The 21,195-nt window shown below is 39.4% G+C and overlaps 1 protein-coding gene across 1 annotated transcript in view; it reads right to left on the bottom strand.

Annotated features, from left to right (window-relative positions):
* Positions 1-8,545: 8,545 nt before the first annotated feature.
* The window catches only part of TGFBRAP1 (transforming growth factor beta receptor associated protein 1), a 30,551-nt gene continuing 17,901 nt past the window's right edge, over positions 8,546-21,195 (bottom strand). The window contains exons 5-11 of the mRNA XM_027641149.1: positions 18,128-18,469; positions 16,734-16,791; positions 15,285-15,428; positions 14,345-14,488; positions 12,847-13,006; positions 10,634-11,067; positions 8,546-10,042 (exon numbers count right to left, since the gene is read on the bottom strand). Of these exons, the coding sequence (XP_027496950.1) occupies positions 9,854-10,042; positions 10,634-11,067; positions 12,847-13,006; positions 14,345-14,488; positions 15,285-15,428; positions 16,734-16,791; positions 18,128-18,469 (1,471 nt within the window). The 3' untranslated portion in view covers positions 8,546-9,853. The remainder of the gene's footprint in view (positions 10,043-10,633; positions 11,068-12,846; positions 13,007-14,344; positions 14,489-15,284; positions 15,429-16,733; positions 16,792-18,127; positions 18,470-21,195) is intronic.

Genomic DNA, 21,195 nt, shown 5'->3' with positions numbered 1-21,195 from the left:
GTTCTGATGTTATCTTGATGGCATAAAAGAAATAAAGTTCAGATGTAGTTGTCTGTTACTCTGTTAGCAAATGCTACTGACTATTCTGTTACGCTGCTGCCAGGGTCTCAGGCTAGATCCAGAGGGACTTGGACATAAGAACTGAGGAACAGCCAAGGTCCCTGCACATTTGCCAAATATCCATCATGCCCTGGCAGGAAGGGGTCATTGGTTTGGTGTTTTGGAGATGAGAAAGAATGAAAATGAAGTCAAAGGCATCTCACAAATATTGTAAATAATTGTTTAGACATTAAGCACTGTCAGTCCTCATCCTATTCCTCTCAGGCCCAAATCTTGCTGCTAGAGGGTAAAATGAAGAAAACTGCACAATGTTTGCTACAAGTCTGGAGGGGAAAAGTGGTCAAACCCAGAGAGGCAGAGTTAGCCCCTCAGGTGGGACACAGCCTGCACTGCCCTGAAAGCCACATGGCTCTTCAGCTGGGAAGACACAAAAGAACAAGGTGCAGCCAAGTAAGGGAAGGGGGCCAGGGACCAACAGAAGCCTGTAGGCAGAGCAGAGATTGGTGGCCCCTGTTTTGCAGCAGCGTGGCTCATTCCCAAGGGAGTGTGAAGGGGCTGAGTGGAGGGGGCTTTACAATTTATAAAGTCACTGAAGTTTGTTCTGACACAAAGTCAAAACTTGACCCGACAAGACACAAGGTGGGGAATTTGCTTGCAAACCTTTAAAACTTTCTCCCCACACAACCCAGGAGCTTTTTCCATTTTAAAATTGTTCTAGCTCACAGTTTCCTGAGGCCTGGCTTCTGCATTCAGAGCCCTCTTGCTGCGTTTAGGAGCATTTGTTTTGAAAAAAGTCCCTGGCAGGTCTTCTTTTTAGCTGCCTTTGAATCCTGCCATGACATGGCTTCAGTCAAGAAAATCTCTCCATTCTGCCTTCCACAGGGAGGAAAGTTATCAGTGCAAGTGATTATTTGTATGAAACACTGCACACTCTTGTGATTTGATATGAGGCAGATGGGAAAAGCAAAAGTGTAGGGTATTGAGGCATCGATAATTAACAGCAGCTCAACAAGAGACTCCTCCCTCCTCTGGGATTGAGATTTATTTGGTTTGTAGTTTTTAGTTTTGACCATCTGTGCTGGATTTGGCTTGGATAGTGGTAATTTTCTTCCCAGTGGCTAGTATAGGGCTGTGTTTTGGATTTGTGCTGAACACAGGGTTGAAAATATAGATATGTTTTTGTTATTGCTGAGCAGAGTTTACACAGAGCCAAGGCCTTTCTTTTCTGCTTTTCATACTACCATGCTGGTGAGAAGACTGGAGGTGCATGGGAAATTGGGAGGAGACACAGTTGGGACAGCTAACCCCAACTGACCAAATGGATAGTCCAGATCAATGACGCCAGTATATAAAGCGAGGTTAAGAAGGAGGAAGGGGGAGGAACATTTGAAGTGATGGCATTTGTCTTCCCAAGTCACCGTTAGGTGTGATGGGACCCTGCTGTCCTGGAGAAGTCTGAACACTTGCCTGCCATGGGAAACAGTGAATTAACTCCTTGTTTTGCTTTACTTCTGTGTGCACCTTTTGCTTTCCATATTAAACTGCCTTTGTCTGAACCCATGAGATTTATGGCTTTTGCCCCTCTGATTCTCTCTCCGATCCCACTGGTGAAGAAGTGAATGAGTGGCCGAGAGGGGCTTGGTTGTTTGCTGGGGTTAAACTACAATACCATCACAGTCATGTGGCCATTCAGCATTACAGAATGAGCAACTGCTGTCAGAAGTACTCCTGGCATGCTGATGCTGACTGGAGTATCTAGAGGGGATGTACTGAGTGGCTGCTGTCCAGAACAAGACCTTTTGGGAAGGTTTTGAAGCAAGAACACTAAAGCTTCTGTTTGACAAATCGGTGTGTCACAAAAGGCCACAGAGATGCTTTGAAATAAGATATGACAAGTTAAAACCTAAAGATGGATCAAACAAGTACAGAAATAAAAACCTCCCTTTGCTTTGCAAATGTAAATCCCTGGTGAATAACATCTTTTCAAAAAGCAGATACAAACCCATGCTGTGCTCCTCCCTCACCATCTTCAACTGCCTGTGACTCAAGTAGAAAAACCCATACTTCTGTCAAATTCTGGGAGGTTTCTGGCATGACACTGCATAGTAACCTTGTATGTTACAGGGACTAAAGGGATTGAAACATCTTTTCATGCTGTCTGTGACTTTCAGATATAAAGAACTTGCATTTTATTTGAATATACTTCCAGGTCAGAGAAACACGAAGTGCGTAATCTTGAAGCTGTCACCACTTACTTGCTATTTTTTATAAATTCCCTGTTTATGCAGTCTTTACATAATATTCAGAAAAAAAAAAACAACAACCAAACAAAAACCCCAACAAAGCAAATGATTTATTCAAGACATATGTACCTTTTAGCCATTTACCTCTCTCTACCAGAGTATTGTGGATGCTTAAGCAATACATTGATCTGGCAAAGGGAAGAACAGAAGACATTTGGACCCTTCCCAATCTGGTTTCAAGCTTGTCCGCACTGGTCTAAACCACGAAAACTAACTTAAGTTGACCCTGCTTCAAGTTGGGCTTGGACAACACCATCTCCAGAAAAACCAGCCAGCCTAAATTTTTCTAGGATTTTTAACATGCATTGGGATGGTTAGGCCTCACTCCAAGCAAATTATGTTGACAAGGGGGTTATGGGACAATATCTTTAGGGGGTTATTGGCAATTATGGGCATTATAGGCATTGGTGATGCTGTTCATGGCTGCTATTGGATTTTTAGGAACTAATATCAGCCTTGTTACCTACTGAAAACCTGACATGCGTTCAGCCATCAGCCTTCTGTTGGCAGCCCTAGCCTCTGACCTTACGTTGTCCTGCAGCTACAGTTGGTGCAGTGAACTGGACCTTTGGGACTCATTTCTACCTAAACTCAGCTATACTCTATTGATTACTTGTCTTAGAAGGAGTTGCCATCTGGATGATTTAGCATGGACCATTTTCTAACCACTGTCTAGAGGCAAAACTAGCTGAAATCCCACTGTGCCAGTCACAACTCATTTTGGGAGGTTTTTTTTAATGCTTTTTGCATTACCTTTCCTCCACTGACTGGATGGATGGATAGATGGTTGGGGAAATGCAAACCAGGGCTCTCCAGGGTGTATTTCCTGCTGGCTAATAAAGTCATGCTTATTGAGGCAGTTTTCCATTCCTTTCAGCATCGTGCTGCACTCCAACATTTGCATCTCAAACACCCTCTGTAAGAGCATCCTAAGCACCCATCAATGTTCCCACAGCCTTCACTTCAGCCAAAGGAACAAATTTGACCTGATAGGTCTGTAGAAACATAGTCAAAAGAACACAGACCTGAACTTCAAAACAAGAGCTCTTCCCTGTAGCTCTCACTCTGTTGGATTTTTGTCCCACTTGATCCTCATCTACACTGCCCACGCAACCTGTGTTTGGCATCCAGCAGATGCCTGAAGCATTGCTAGTGCCTGCCTTGCCTGGTAGAGTGGGGTTGGAAAGCAGTCATGTCCTAAACACTTCTTTTCTGTACTTGTCCTTTGTACTCCTCTCTCACAACCTCCCCTTGGAGTCAACACGAGTTTCTGTGGTTTATCACAGACTACTTACCAGCCCTTACCACCCTTCCTTTTCCAGGGTTTCCTCATGAGCAGGTCCTACAGTACCACTGTGATGGCTCTGGCCCCTCCTGCTGGAAATGGGGAACACGTGGTCCTTTGGCCCTGAAGCCAGGGCCATTAACCCTGAGCAGTGAGGAGCAAGATGAGGAACACTGGCTGCCTTCTGCAGAGTATGCCAGCCTCACTTCCATTTTGCAGGGATATAATAATTCCCTTTTCCTGGGAACATGGGCTCTGGCAGTAACTTTGCTACTGGCATCCTAAGGGTGAGTTAGGAAGCTCCAGTAATAAAAATTACCACCGTAAAATCTTGGTGGCACTTGCATCTTTGTTTCCCTAATTTTTATTTTTTTTTAAATTAAGCTCCCTTTCTACCTCTTTCCAGAGATGCCTCTGCGAACAGCACCCACTTCTACTGTTCAACTACCAGCTTATGCTCCCAGACCAACACCAGCTCTGTTTCAAGGTCTTTTCCTCAAAATGGTTTAGTAGTTCAGTTCATATTGCTCCAGGATGTCCATGCACCTGGCACTGACCAGACTTCCTCTGCAACTGCCTGATTAATCACAGAAGGGATTACTTTGACTACACAGAGGCAGACGAAGATCTTCCAAAGCTGTAATGGCAGTGGTCGCTTTCATCTGAATCTGTGAAAACCCAGATTCAGTCAAGGAAGAGGTAAGAGGCAAAACCAAAGTAAAATTCCCTGGTTTTTAAGAACATCTGCTTATTTCCATTAACATCCTGCACTTGTGTAATTTAGCCTCTTCACCTGACCCTTTGTGTCAGTCACCCTGATGAATCCTCTATTTACCACTAGAAAACCTTTCCCCTTCACTTGGCCATTCACATTCCAGGGTCTACAGATCTATGAATCAACAACAAACATAATTAAAAGATTTTTTTATTAAAAATCAACGTATATATACATTTGTACATTCCACATACCGCTGTATATGTTCACCAAATAACCACTAAGTCTGAAAGCCTTAACAGTACAGATTTCCACCTGAACGAATTTACTGCAGGGGAACTTCATTTTTGCAATCAATCAGACACTACAGAATGTCATTAACTTCTTTTCTTCTTTTCCCTTAAAAAGTAGCAGCACATTTAATTACCAGTGTTCACAAGGCATAAGCCCCAAAGTGTTGTACAACAAGAGAAAAATTAATTAGCAAATATAGGCAATAGGAAGAGAGCTCACAATGAAAATTTATTAGTTGCTGCCTATTATGAACAGCAGGATGTTAATAAAACACTTAGAGCCATGCTGAATAGAGGGAAGAGTTATAAAATAAAAAGTTACTTCTTGATAGAACTGTATAACGCAAAATACTTTTCAATGTCATTCAGGACAGGAGTCCTGCAAAGAACAGATGTTATAAAGACTCAGCAGAGTCAGGATAATGTTTGTGTGTTTAAACATGTAATAAAGTTCTCAGAAAACACACACATACTCCACCCCTACCACCACCTTTCCACAGCTCAGGTTAGTAGGGTTTCATGGTGTTGATGTAAAAAAGAGACATTTTACTGAAGACAAATGTGCTCAAGAGTCCCCCAGACTTCTCAAGATTTATACCCATGTCAATTAAGTGCCAGAAAAGATAACAAAGGCTGGAAAGTTGCTGGAGACTAGGAGCAGGGGGAGCAAAGAGAGAAGTTATCATTGTAACCTGAACTCCTGAGCACACCCAAGTCACCAAGTATGGGCTGCCTGAGGAAGGCAGTTCATAGGTACCTGTGGTGTGCTCTGTGTAACGAATCCCAAATGCTTATTTTCTCCAGACTTTGACAATATTACAAGAATACTGATCTCAATGTGACAACTTATCCATGTAAACAGAAGAAATGAAGATGTAATTGAATTCTTTCTCATGAATGTACAGCGTGAATCTTATTTTGAGCAGAGTGCCAGATTCTGAGCAATTTTTTCTCATCAGGATTTTTCCTCTTTTTGGCTTAAAGAAGGAAAAACTGCATATGACGACATAACCATATCATAGGTAATTTTTACGTGAGGAAGCACGGAGATATGAAAGGGTAGAAGAAGGTTTAACAAGTGCTTTTTGTAGGTACCATGAACTGTAACGGTGGATGGCTAAAAAAGTCAGAGCTGCAATATTTCACTAAGTAGAAGCTACATGTTAGGCAAACACGTCTCAGTATTTGCAGAGGCATCTGTATGAGAGACTAATCTTAGTTACTATGTCCTGAATCACAGACACACTATTACATTAAAAAAAAATAAATCTATCTGCACTTCTGTTTTGGTTTTCACACATAAAAGTTGCAGGAGACTCACTGGAAAAAGGGGCAGAGATGAATTACAAACAATTTAGCAACAACTAAATTAAGAAGAAATATTCTGACAGAATCTCCTCTCTCCAAGGGCAGGTCTAAGACACCACATTTCCTGACTGTAGATAAAAAGATTGCATCAAGTTTAAAGTCCCAGAAAGCATTTAACATCCTAACTAGAAGGATGGTCAGAGAAATATTCTTCTTTCCTGCCTCTCCTCCTTCACATATCCAGTCAGCAATTAATAGCTAGATTACCAGTCAACGCAGAAAGAATCGTGCCTTGCAGAATATACCGCATCTAAGGAGTCTTTCTGTTGTGCCTTTTGCAACTGGACGTGCCTGTCTCATATTGGCCTTTTTAGCCACCAACGCGCTTGTAACAAATGTGGGTAGAGCCCTTCCCAAATGTTCGTTCGCAAAGCCCAGCCATGATGATCACCAGTCATTCCCTCCACACTGCTGCAGCCATAACCAGAACTTAACACAGTAGCAATGCTGTCCCAGGACTTCACGTACATAAACCAAGAATGAACAAATTGACAGTGCCAAAATAAAAAGAGAAATGAACTCATTCGCCAGCATGAAGTTCTCACCCAAGGGGTGTTGCAGTTGTCCTACCTAAGGAAATTTGAATGCAGACCTTTCACAAATTTCCTGGTGACAAAGTATGGAATACCACATACCACTCTGACATAGGGCAACATCTCCGCTCATCCAGTAGTATCCCAACTGCACACACAGTGGAACAGCGTTGTCCTGCTGCCACCTCCCTGCTGAGCTCTTGCTCTGCCTCAGCCTCACTTTTTTTTTTCTTTTTCCTTATTTATTACCTAGGGATTTCCATATTAATTCATCCAAATGAGCTCCAGTATAAAATTCAAAAAAGAAACATGTAACAATGTATGAATGAAATGTCAATACTTCTCAAGTCCACATTTCGGGGGAGGGGGAAGACCTAAAAGAATTAGATGCCCCCAATTTAAATATTAATCACACTTTCAAACACCTATGCTTGCAAATATGCTACCTAGCATTATTCTGATTTCTGTATTTGTTCTGTATGTCAGAACAATTACTATTTCTGCTGCATTTTAGCCAAAACACACATCTGCAAAAAAATATTAAGAAAAGATTGTTTAATCTTTTGCAGACATACCTTTTCATGTAATAAAAATTAAGAATTTTCCTGTGGTCTGGAATGATATGATCTTTATTCCATTGCAACAGCAGTTGACAAGACTAAGTTCATCACTACCTGGTGACTAGAATTAGTCTAAATCACAGAGAAGGGTCTTTGTTTTAATATTCCTTATTAAACAGAACAAAGAGCACACTGAGGACGTTGGCAGCAAATGAAAGTACTTCTTATGAAATGCAGGCTACTGCACACAAGTCTTACAATCTTTGTAAAAACCACTTCTTCTCTATCAGTAAATATTTTGAGGACCAAGGACTAAAAATTTGTCTATGTCATCATTGCCAGTTGTATACACAATATTCAAAACCCACGAATACAAGATAGTCTGCTCATACCAGTGCCACAGCAGAATCACTCAAGCCTGAAATTGAGCCAGAAATGCCCATACCTGACTTCTTTGTAAGTGCCTCTCACTAAATATGGCTTACATATCTTAGTAGAAAGCACTACAAAATTCCTTACTTGGGTTTTTAAAAATAAATAAAATTCAACACAAGAGTTATACTTTCCTAATTTCAAAATCAGGAAAGATTCAAAGGTCTTTTGCTTTAAAGTAAAGTACTCCCCATCCCAAGCGCTCTGTACAGCTCTGGGGCCTAAACACAAGAAAGATGTTGACCTGTTGGAATGAGGCCAGAGCAGGGCCACTAAGATGATCAGAGGGCTGGAGCACCTCTCCTATGAAGACAGCCTGAGCACTGGAGTTGTTCAGCCTGGAGAAGAGAAGGCTCTGGGAAGACCTTATAGTACCTCCCAGTACCTGAAGGGAGCCCACAAGGGAGCCAGAGAGGGACTTTGTACCCATGTAGCGATAGGACAAAGGGGAACAGCCTTAAGCTGAGGGCAGGTTTAGATCAGGTATTAGGAAAAAATTCTTCAGAGGGTGGTGACACACTGGGCCAGGTTGCTCCAAGAGGCTGTGGACACCCCCATCCCTGGATGTGTTCAAGACCAGGTTGGATGAGGCTTTGAACAACCTGGCCAAGTGGAAGGTGTCCCTGCCCTTGGCAGGGGGGTTAGACTAGGTGATCTTTACGGTTCCTTTCACCCCAAACCATTGTATGATTCTATGAGAAAGACACGGATATCTTTTTCCGCTGGATTAGGTCTGGTTGCCCCTCCTCGGAGGCAGCGCTACACTTAGAAGGCAGTTTTGTAAGCCAACCTTTCTATTAAAGGAGACTGTATCTAGACAAGGCTCTCAGGCATGTGGTGTGATCCTTGGGGTGTCCTGCAGGAGTTGGACTTGGTAATTCTGATAGATCCCTTCCAACTCATCATATTCTACGATTCTATGAAGTACCATGCACATACTCCATTGTGCTGTAAGTCTCCACTGATTTGGAATGCTGAAACAGGGAAGCAGCTGCATGCTGGTCAGTAAGCTTGGCATTTATTAGAGCTTTACAGAATGAAAAGAAATGCTTTAACTTTGAAATATTAACTTTTATTTAAAATTGTCATTTTTCTGACTTCTCTTGGGGAAAGCAGCCTCTTTTAAATTCCTGCTTTAAAATGGTTAAATAGCAATGTGAATACAGATCAGGGCAGTTAAATAAGGAGTTTGTGTTGTTATTTGAAAAAACTTAGTTTACAGAATGTTTAGTAGAATATAACAAATCCAGTACCCCTGTAGTGCACTTTTGTAGATTTCTTGCCAATTATACCTTCTTTCTGTGGTTTTGATTGCACAAAGTCATCAACAAGGACTAAAACCTGTTCTTGTGAAGTTTCAACCTGCCTAAGTTATGTTATAGCAAACACTTCGCACATAATCTGTACACTTATGTATCAACTACCTCTTAATCCTCCAAAGAAACTCTAGAATGATAAGATCAATTTATTCAACTGTATGTACAGTATATTTGCATATTAATAAATAAATCAATATTAAAGTTAAGGTCTCTTCCCCCATATAAAAGTGACTACAGTCTGACCAGACAATCTTTGTTGTTTTTTTTTCTTCTTCTTCCAAGCACACCTGTGTGACTGAGGCTGTCAGCTTCCACTCAGTTTATTACAGTAACTGCAGGAGCTGAAACCCAACAGAACAGTGCTTAAATTTAAATTCCATATAGGTGGATGGGAGGGAGGTACTAAAAAGTGCATCAAGACCCAACATTTTGTAGAGTAAAAAAAAAAAGAACTTCATAATGTGATCCTGGGGAAGAGAATCCAGCCCAAAAGAAGACATGCTGCAGCAAACATTATAATTGACACATGTTTCTGTCTTGATGGTAAGCTGCACCATGCCAATCTTGTCCTGTCATGTTTCAAGAATTCCAACTCAATAGATGCCATCTCCACCTCTACCAACTTATGAACACCACATTCAGTGCAAAGTGACAGTTCTTAAAATAACTGTTTGCCTTGACTCCATAACATTCATCCTGACTGTGAAGAAAAGGCTCATTTTCTTTAAGTGTTTATTCCTATATACAGAAGAGCTCATATTTGCACCTCTCCATGTCTGGTAGTGAATTTTTTTTTCTATCTACATTCATTAGAAATCAGAAAGATAAGTGGCAATATTTCATATTTACTGGAAGTTTTCCTTTTAACCCAAAAAACTAGCTGTCCATCTTGATTTATACTTAAAGTAGCTGCACTTCATCCTTTCTCTCCAGCCCACTTTCAACAGGGTGTAAGTCATGGGAACCTGTGGGACTGGAACACAGTTCAAGTCTGATTGCTGGAGCTGGAAGAGTGATGAGTCACATTTGAATTCAGATGTCTGTTGGCAGCACAGTGCGTGTGGACCACACTCCCATTTGGGTATCTTACAAATACAGGCTCACAGAAGGGATTTTGGCACACCTGACAGACTTTTTTGTCTGAAAGAAGAATGGGGGTTCCTCTTTGTTTAACCTAAAGAGAGAGAAAACAATTCCAAATATGAATCTAGCAAGGAAGGAAGGGAAATGATGAAGCATATCATTTCAACTGTACCAAACAGACAAAACAAAAACAATTTTAAGTATCTGCTGGGAGCTTTAAGCAACACTGCCCTAGCTAGGAAAAGAAGAAAGCTTCACAACTGAATTTACCATTAATGAAATCTACTAACAAGCTTCAACTAATATTGAGTTCTGGATAAATTTTTTTACAAATTTTGACAGGTCTCCCTCCTAGCAAAAGAAATGATAACTCACACTTGTTAAAGTTTCTGCAATAACTTTGCTAATTTGTAGATTCACTTTCATTCAGCCCAGAAGCTCACCAAGGTTGTTCCTATTTCAAGGCCCATATCTTCCCTTTTGTTTTACAGGAAGAGCATAAAATTAGTTCTGAATCTAGTAGTCATAGCAAAAAACCCTAATAAATGCAGCAAATAAAAGCGCCAAGGACACGAAGACAACTTCTGTCCTAATTCTTCAAATTTCTTCTGATTATTATATATCAAAGGACTCAACTGTAATGCTTCAAAGTGCTTCCATTTAAAAAACCCCAGCAACCTACCTTCTCATGCTTGTAAATTAAGTTTTCAGCTTGTGCCAAGCCAAGTGCAACCTGAGTCATTCTTTTTGTGTGGATGCTTTGTCTCACTGCTCCGGTCAGGAATGGGGAGAGGAGCTGCACTGACCAGCTGTCAGGCACCACCTGCAAAACTAGACCCGCATCAAATTCAGCAGCGTGGTTATTCAAGAGGTCCACAGCAGCCATGACTAGTGCACAGTCCGAAGTGCCTGGAGTTAAATACACTGACAGCAGCATATGGAAAAGCCTCCGTCTGTACTGCATGTCTCTGTTCTCAGAGTTCCATATACAGTATTCTTCAGCAGCATGGAAGTCCTTTAACTCATGGACAAGGATATGCAAAGCCTTCTCATGTTCTTCTAGTTTCCCATATAAAATCGCACTTTCCATATGAAGGTCTGTGCCCTGGATTTTGTCTGTTAAGTGAGAAATAAGGCAATATTTGCTCAGTGGAATAGACAACTGCTCCCTCTCCCAGAGTCAATGCAAACAAGCCCCCAGAACCCAACTCCTGCTATTTTTGCAGGGGTGCTGGCAACTATAGAGAGGACAGATCACAGAATCAACCAGGGTGGAAAAACCTCTGAGATCATCGAGTCCAACCCATGACCCAACACCACGCTGTTAGCTAGATGGTTGTAAGCACAGGAGTGCCTAGATGTATGGAAACACATCTCCAAGAAAAGAACACCACAAAATCTGGGACAAAAAAATTACTAAATAACAGGTGATAAGCCACTGTCCCTGACATCTTTTTAATTCTAGCAGGTCAGTCTTGCATATTTCTGCACACACTGCTACCATGTATAATAAACCATGAGATGAAGCTGCAATATTAAGCTCTGCTTCTCCCAATACTACAAGAAGTTACAAAATGAAGTCCATAAAAAACCCACTAAAGATCACATAGCACTTTCCTTTAAGAAAAGGACACTACAAACACTTAATCCAGTCTGACAGTTTAAAGTTTAAGTGTCAGCAATAGGCAGGTGGAGTGACAAGTTCATCTGGCATTTCAAGATAAAGTAGAAAATCCTCTACTTATTGTAAAGGTGATAAAGACTTGGCATAGGCCTATACAAAATGTATGGAAATACAATGTTTTTCTCAACATAATATTCTGGTTATCAAGGAGGAACACACTACCTTGCATTGATGTCACTTCCAAGTAACATTAAGAGTTGAAATACAGGATTTCTTACTTGAAAAAAAATAAATCTATTTTGTAACTCTTGCCCTTAAAAATTTATTTAAAAACTAAAAGATGAAAAAGAGCAAGAGTTTCAATGACTGTGTTATACTTGTACATTATCTGTCATATAACATTTTGCTGTTTGGAAAGGCAAGGGAACATTAAACACTGGTAAATTATTTTAGTTGCTACTCAGCTATTTTTATTTCCACATCCACTGGATTTTTTTCCACTGAATTTCAAAAAAATCATTTAACATCGTTCAGTGCAATAACAAGTCACTTCCCTTCATTCAATATTCCATCCTTCCTCTCATCCTTCAGCCATCATCCTCCATACCAGAGAGGCTTTAAACGCATGACTTCTTAATTGCAGTGTGTTTTGGAAACCAGTGGATGAAACATTAAAAATTAACCATTATAAGCACTGACCAAGGAAAAGATTTAGCTCAACTGTTGCTTGCCTTACACCAACAGTAAGATGTATGTTGCACTTTTCACTCAAAAAGATGCTCATGCTTTTGTTTAACACGAGCCCCAGTTTTTCGGGTGAGAGTTTCAAGGTTACAGACAACAAACAAGTCCTTGATAATCAAATTCCTCCAGGTTTTACTTCCGTTCACTGAAAAACAGACTGCTTAAAAATGAACTTGTAAATAAATAAACTGTCATTTGCAAAAGGTTGTCACAAGTTACATGCTCATCATTAAGAAAACCACTATTACAACAATTGTATGAAGATATTTTTTCCAATGAGTTACGGTGTTCGGTCTTTGGTGCAGTGCCAAGCATATGATTGTACCTCCTGAGCTATCGGAAATCACGGACAACACTATATGGTGATATGACTTCTAAATTAACTTGTGTCTGCTAGAAATACAGCCCACCAAGCACACACACCTAGAAACCTCAGATCTCTCAGTTTTATATCCTTGCAAGGACTTTTATTTTGTTTCCTGCTGGAAATGACATACAGCATTCCTAACAGACAACATGCAACTTACCCAAAATAAAGCGAATTCTATAAAGATCAGATTTCTGAAGCAAACTTCGTAATTTAACCAGCAGTTCAGTTGTTTCTGTACAATTATCTGTGGTCTCAGATTTTAGCTGAGTTATTGCTTCCAAGTACAAGACAGCTAGATGAGTATGGTACTTCTCTTTCTACAGATGAGAAGAACAATGTTAGCTCAGTTTGCAAAGACAACTTCCTCTCTCCCCCAGTAATAGTGATGAATATTTATTTAATTATATAAAAATGTATTTTAACTTACTTCATTTGAATTAATCACAAAGTCTTTTGTCTATGCAGATAGACAACTTAATTCAGACCAGCTTTACAACATACACTATACCTCTAAGCATGGGATTCCTCATATTCGGGTATGTTCTTTCACCTTTTCTATTTCTGCAATAAAATCTGACAGACGGAGCTACCAGAGGTAGACAAGCACTCTGTAGGCACAGTATTTTTCTGTTATCCACTACCTAATATTCATCAAAACAAGTTTATGATTTGACTGTTTGAAATACGCTCAATCATTCGATCTGAATAGTTTACAAGAACCTAGTAATTTCTAAAGACCAAACTGATTTATAAGCCAGTCTTTACTAGCAGGTAATTGCAAATTATTTTTGTTACAAATAGTCTACAAGGTATCATGTATAACTCAAAAAGTTTGTTTGAAAATATCCATGATATCAGAGACCAATACCTTCATCACTCATGGTGTAACACACCTTGACATATTTGCAATAGAGATAAAGGGAAACTATTGATTCAACACATGTATTTGAAGAATGTGTATTAGTGAACTGGTCATCATTTCTGCCAAGTTCTTTCACTGTTCATTTCCTTGCTTTATTTGCAGGTTAAACTAATTTCTCCTGTGCTTAAAATGTCTCATATCCAAATACAACAATGTTTGTCTGCTTTTGTATTGTGCTAAAAAACCCAAAGGTAGAATACATTGTCACGTAGGACTTGTGAATGCATCTTTTGGACATTCAGCATTTAGAGTGGTTTGGAATTCTACAGTGAGGGGTGCATGGTTTAACTTGATCGTTAATTGCTCAAATCTCTCCAGACAGACAGAATCAAACACTCCTACTAGCAAAACATTGAATTAGCAATTTTAATATACTGCTGCCACAGTGCACTAGGATTAGCAGTAGCTCAATCATTTTTTTTATGATCTTACCAGGAGGTTTGAGCCTCAATGAAACAGAAAAGTATGCAATAATCAGATGCAAAAAAAAACCCCCGGGACTCTGAGGGGAGGTAACTGTCTTGTCATCAGACGAGTTGAAAAGTTCAAAATGCAGTTATCCACTCCTCATTGTTTACTTTAATCTTAAAACCATTCCTACCCTACTCTGAGTACATCTGAAAGACTTCATATTATGCCTATTTCTTCTAGCCTTTGCATTTTTTCAGGTTTGTTGATCATAACTTGCATTCTGAATCCTATGACTACCTTTTACCATTCTCACAGAACTCACCTCTATCTTTCTTTCCAGTACAAGATGCTCTAGATATTTGACACGTGCTTTAGGATATTTGTTAAGGCAAGTGATGATATCATCTGGATTAATGTTTTTCTCCTGTTCTTCCAAAGGCCTTTTAGTGAAAATCTGTACGCCAACCTAGAAAAAGTTAATTGCATTTAGGAACTCAGTGGCAACTATTTTATTAAATAAGTATTTAAAATTAAAAGGTAATAGCAGTGTTGGATTAGTTAGTGCATTACTCAGGAAGATAAACAACTAAAAACCGTGCTCAATACCACAGGATTACACTACTCTGTGCTTCCTGTGATCTCACTCACTCCTATCTCCACTGCCTCAATCTGTAATCTAAGCATCGTCCAGCCTAAAAACCTTGGCTTGGGCACAACTTCCACCAGCCACAAAGAGTATTGAACAGATTTGCACAACTGCAGAACAAGAGATTTCAGCCTTTGTAGCAAGAAAGTTTAATTTAAAACCAGAATGTTTTAATCCTTTCCACATGTGATGACATAGAGCAAGAGATTTCTGTAATGACCAAAACAAAAGTTTAGAAATCTGCCATGGCACAAAATAACTAAGCTTTAAATTAGTACAGATCAGGAAGTGACAAGTTCCAACAGCACAGACACTTTAATACAGGATCAAAACATCTCACTTAACAGCACACCACAATGATGTATTTTTCACTGTACAGAATGCCCTAAACTTTGTTTTCAGAATTAAAAGAGGCAGTTATCACTAGCACTTGTCAAGAGAGGGACTCAGAAGAACTTAGAACATGGAAGTTTTCTTCAGCTGATCACTATTTAACTGGCATTAAATATTCTGCATAAAAGTCAATTAACTAGCAGGAAGGACCAACACTAAGGAAAACGCAAACACCGCTGCAGAGAAACACTGGTGTTCTGTGAAAAGTATGTCAATCACAAACCTCTTCATTTTTTTGTAAAATCCATGCAGAGTACTTCCACACAAGGTCTTGGTCTGAGCAGAATGTCAGGAAGTCTACTATATATTCATAGAGATCTGAACGCGTAGAATCTTCAATGTCTCCATCAACTATTTTCACCCATAACTGCAACAAAAACATACACATATTAAAGTGCTTAAAACATGTAACTCTTCCACCTCAAAATTTATGCAAGTTACTACAAGATTTGTGGAATTAGAAAGAGTTGCCAGGAACACCAATTGCAAGGAAGTTCAGTGGTCACTAAACTTTGGCCATCACAGTCTTCTCTTGTACCTGCCACATTCACCCAATTCAGACCCCATATTGTGTGTGTTCTCATTCTGAGAGTGACTGAAGGAGGTACACTAATCACAAAGAAAGCTTCTATCAGAAGTCCTTCTCTCCAATGCACAGTATACTTTTCATGTGTTCTGCATGTATGCAAGATTAAAAGCAAATTATACAAGCACCTTAGAAGAAAACCTGACTTTTTGCTCTTCTTTCATTCTGACTGAAGAACTTCAAGTACCATATGATATTGGTTTTAGATACATTATAATCAGAATTAAAAAGCTACCATATCTAGTAGACCAGCTTAGCAATAAACTTTGTTTCTTGAAACATCAAGAAAAATATTTTGCACATGACAAAGGTACAAATTGCCTTTGTTGTCCTTACTGGTTTTCTGCTCAGGCAATTAGTATTTACACAACTCACCTGAATGCATCTGATAGGGTTACTATGATTAATGTGCTCAAAAGCCACACAATAAGGCAAACTATTTAAGGTACTGGATGTGGTCTGAAACATACATGCTATGTATTCATCAAGAATTTACTAATTTCTCTAGATGAAGTTATGCAGACAGGAACAACAAAATTACTGTGTGACATCAGATAGAGGGTCCCCAGAGGTATTAATAACCCAGCTGAAACTTAAGATCTTGCAGAATGCATTCACTTTCTATCATCAGATAAGGAAACAGACTCTCAGTTGCTGTCCATGTCTGCCATAAAGATTACAATACTGTTTTGCTGTGTGTACGCAGATCAATCAGCACAGGGTATACTCCTGAAGTCTCATAAATATCTTTTAAAGTGATCAATTGATTATTTTAGCATTTCTGTCTATGTTTTAGGAATACAAACATTTGTTCTGGTGTGCAGAGTTTTACTTTAAATAGCATACATGCATCTAAATAGCTGTCAACTTGAGTAAGCTCTTCAGACTTTTAACATCTAGCATATTAATTTATTCAAGGAAGTCTTAGCATAAGTTTCAAGTTTCTCATATATATATATATATATATATATATATATATACACATCACAACTTTTCAAACAGATAAATCAACACCTCAGACTTATCTCAGAGCTAAATCACTATTTTGGAATGGTTTACAGATGACAGTAAAAGCTTTATTCTAACCTGAAGCGCTGCAGCGTCCTGACCATTGTAATGATACAGGAGACCAAGTGCAAAATATCTGTAAAGAATGAGAAAATAATATTAAAATTGCTAGAACTTTTCCATTGATTTAATTATGGATGGATTAGCACAGAGTATAACAAATAATTGCTTACAATGACATGTTCATGGCCATGTCTACACTTGAACAAGTCTCTATAGGCTGTTTTTCTGAATCGAAGGAGAGAAGTTCTGCCTTAAAAATGTGTCTCCATCACTCCTGTCTCTCAGTTTCCAGTTACTAGATCCAACTTAAGTAAAGTATGTGCCAAATTACAGATGTTTCCCATGCCATTCTTTCAATTTTATGGAAAGACTTAACACATAACTCCAAATAGATATTCCTCTAGTAGTTAATCAGCTTTCATTAAATCAAATTTCACTATGTTTTTACTATCAGAAACATTTTTTTTCTTTACTGTAGCATGAAGTCAAGTCAGGCAAAGAAGAGCTCTGTACAGTGCCATTACAGAGTGGCTTTTGTGTACTGTAAGAAAAATACAACTAGGTTCTGTGATGGCTGTTCTCATGGGACAATGTTCTAATATTCATTCACATCTGCAAAAGTAGAGGCCATGCAAACCACATTTGCCAAGAGGTTTTAACAAAACACCTGAAATAAATGAAATCACTCTAAATATAACCACAATTAAAGACTCTGCCTTACCACTGTACTACAGTGGTACTGCACCACACAATTTAAAGCTTAAAGAAATTAAAACCAAAACAGACATACTACCTAGGACTGGAGTTTGTATTTTACACATCTACTACATAATGCTTCCTGCTTAATGACTGTCAATTCTCTGCCTGCTGACAGAGAATTGAAGTCATTTGCACTCAAATCTTAAGGAACCTCCTTTTGGTGAATCAGTGGGAACACAAAGTATGCAATTCAAAAGTAAGAGCTCCTTCCCTGAATAAGCAACAATTTTAAAGACAGCTAACTGGTTAATAGCTCCTATCTAATGCAGTGCATGCTTGAAGGCATCTTTTCATTTTGTGTACAACTACTGCAGCCATTCAGCTCTCCCATTATCACATGGGCAAACAATTCACTTTTTTCTCCTAAACTTGTATCAATTCTTTATTTTTTTGTTGGATACAGAAAATTTTACATGGAGAACTCGCTATTTACCATGCATATCCTTTACCTCAGACTGTCAGGTCTGAGGTAAAGGAAATGCTTTTCATCAATATTTTTAAATGCTAACAACGTCAATTCAGACTGAGTTGTCTTTTGGATCTATAAGGACAGAAACTGCAAGTACTTGAACACATTGTTCTAAAAGCCAGTAGCATCTAAGAATTTTCCCTCTGGTCTCAAAGGTGCAATAGTCAAAAAACCCACTCACTTCTTGTGTTTTTCCAGCCAGGCAGCACTATCTGTCAAAAGACAAAAGTTCTCTGAAACTAGCAGGTCCAGCAGGCTTTCATGATTTGCCTCAGCATATAGCTTGAGTAAAGCAGTGTCGATATCCTCCTTGTAGCCATTGGCAACCTCAGTGCTGCGGACTTCATTCAAGTAACTCATGAGGAATCGTTTGCACTTTGTCATCTTCTCCTGGTCCCCTTGGGTCAGCTGGTTTAGGTCGGCATACTCGTGCAGAGGGGGATGAGACCGGATAAATGAAGAGGAAGTAGGCAACAGGAAGGGGTAGAGAGAGATCAGCTCCCGGACATCAAGCTGGCCGCTTCTGCAATTACAGTGTCAAACTAGATGAAGCAAAAAGAAAGAAAAAGTATACATAGGCACAAAAAAAAAGATGTGTGCTCACATATGCTTAGAGTCAGGATGCTAACAAGTTGTCAGTTTCTGAAAGCTATTGTCTTCTGTGCTGGAGAAAATACATGCAGAACAAATCTGGAAATTTTTTTTGCTATTTCTTTATTTGTTTTACTTATCATTCGTTTTCCTTTTCTAGACATTGGAACCTCCAAGAATTTGGAGACTGGCTAGCCTTTTGCTTTTGACATCCTACAGCTGAAGGGTACATATACTTCTATCCAGCAGCAAGTTGTAATATAAATATGCCATGCAAAACATTTTTCTTTAGGCCTAGATTGAAATTCCTCAAGTTTTTGAATAATGTATGTTGTGATAAAAGAATGAAATGAATGGGGGGTTTTTTTGGGTTATGGTTGTGCAATGGACTGAATGTTATTTATGTCTTAAACATTGTCAAAATCATATAAAGACTTTTGTCAAACTGCAAGAATGCAGCAGCCTGTCTGCAGCCACTGAAGCACTTTTCCCCCACTCCCCAATGCCTCCTGACTGGAATTTGGACTGTTACTGGGAACTTGAGATAGGACTATTGTCTAATCATCTCAGGTCTGAGAAGAGGTAAACAAGGCTCAGGAAAGAATGTCTGTGTGTTAAGAACCCAACCTAGCTGAGCTCAGTGGGTGGCAGGGGAGAGGGGTTTTGGGTGGGTGATGGTGAAATCTCTCCTCACTAAACCAAAGCAGTAACCCACCCTACTCCCAGGAAGACCAGGTACACATGGGCCATTCACATGAGAGGCAGCTGAGGAGGGGTCATAAACTACCAAAGACCCCCAAAGCACCACCCAGAGTCCAGAGTCTGTTATAAGAGACTGCAAATCTTCCCCCCCACCCCTCCCATCCCATCAACGGGAGGTGCCTGGCATCTCCTGGATGTATACTAATCCATTGGACTCTGTTTTTGGAAGACACTCACCACCAAGAAGACCAGAAGAACTGGACCGACAGGACACTGCCAGGTTACACACAGTGGTGATACCTTTTCTATTTTAATCTCTCTGTCACTCTCTTCTTCTCCCCCCTTCAACTCCTTTTTCCTATTTCTTTCCATCTCTCTTTCTCTGTCTCACATTTACCATTAAATAAAACCTATACTACTGACTTTGGCATCTAATCTTCTTTGCACCTTAATTCAAGTAGAGGCATTTTTAATAATTTTAATAACCAGACCATAACAGGTTGTTGGAGTTTTTCTGGTTCGGGTTGTTTTGTTTTGGTTTTTTGTTTGTTTGTTTTTGTTTGTTTTTTTTTTACTTATGACAAACAACTCCCTAATTTTCACAGCCAGAATGACCTCTCTTCCCAGGCCTAGCTTCAGGAGAACAGCAAGACATCAGGATTTATATTTTAGTTCACCGTAAAAAGCTTTTATTAGGAATTCACCTTTAAAAATGAACATTCTTGAAATGAAGGAGATACTGTTGCTGAAAAAAGATCAAAATTATCTTGACAGTTCTCTGAAAGAAATTCTGTTTTGTTACTACACCTTTGCAAATAAAACTCCTCAAAAATAGTTCTTATCTATATAGTGATCAGCAAACTCAAAGACTTTCTCTTCACAACCTTGATTGGAATGAATTCCAAAAAGAAACAAGTTATAACCCAGAAGTAGCCAAAGCAGCAGATTTCTGGAGGCCGTAAAGTGTGAAAGATCCTCACAAGCAGGCTCATCCCTTCCTTACTGTTGTAAGGTAACTGAAGAGTGAGGCGTGCTCTGCATTGTTCACTTGTTGCCATTGACACAGTTCCAAAAGCATCCAGGAAATATGAACTAGTGGGAAGCATCACCATGACTACACCTGTTTAGAACTTCTTTTTAATACTATCCTTTGGCTACAAAAATCTATACCAGAAGAACGAAATTCTGGGAGACAGCAGTAACAGCAAATTTAAAAGCAGCAAGGATCCTGCTCCAGAACCTTGTGACTGCAAAGCACAGGAACAGCAACATGGACAACAGAGGACCACAATATAGAAAAATCTGAATATGAGAAGCCTTCCCATGAGAAGAGGCTTGACCAGCAGGTCTTTCCGATTCATACACAGAGCTCCTACTGCCTAAAAACCACCTCCTCACTAGAATGGTTCACCTCTTTCCAAGGGCGAAGTGTTCATGTCTACTTTGCAGATTTCTGCAGTTGAAATGTCTTTTTAGTCCCTCTTTTCAGACTTAATATTTGGCTTAGAAATTCTGAGATCTACATTATGACGGAACTCACAAGGAGACGAAGACTTTTTTTTTAAGAGGCAGAATAACAAAGATGTAGCAAGTTCTGTCAGTGGTGTGACCTGATGGCTCAAAGAACATTTGAGCTTTCAGTATGAACTTGTTACAGTAATCTAACTGCACTTATGACTAGTCCAACTACTCTGAAGGTCCTGAGAACCTTCTATTACATGAGATGTTTTACACTAGAAAACTAACCCTATCTGAAAAAAGACTTTTTTTTTTTTGCTCCAAGGTTCTTCCCTGATTCATTTTAGAACAAAAGTTAATCCATAACTTGAATAAAATCCAAAGGCTACTCAAAATTCGTGCAGGAACAAGGAGTCAATAAATTCAGAGAAATTCATGTATAAACATTCGTTCTCTTGCAAGCTATGCTGTCAAGTATTTGAAGGTGGCCTAAGCTTG

The sequence above is a fragment of the Corapipo altera genome, unplaced genomic scaffold, assembly GCF_003945725.1.
Source record: "Corapipo altera isolate COAL_440 unplaced genomic scaffold, ASM394572v1 0, whole genome shotgun sequence".
NCBI lineage: Eukaryota > Metazoa > Chordata > Aves > Passeriformes > Pipridae > Corapipo > Corapipo altera.
This window is presented reverse-complemented; position numbering and strand designations above follow the sequence as displayed.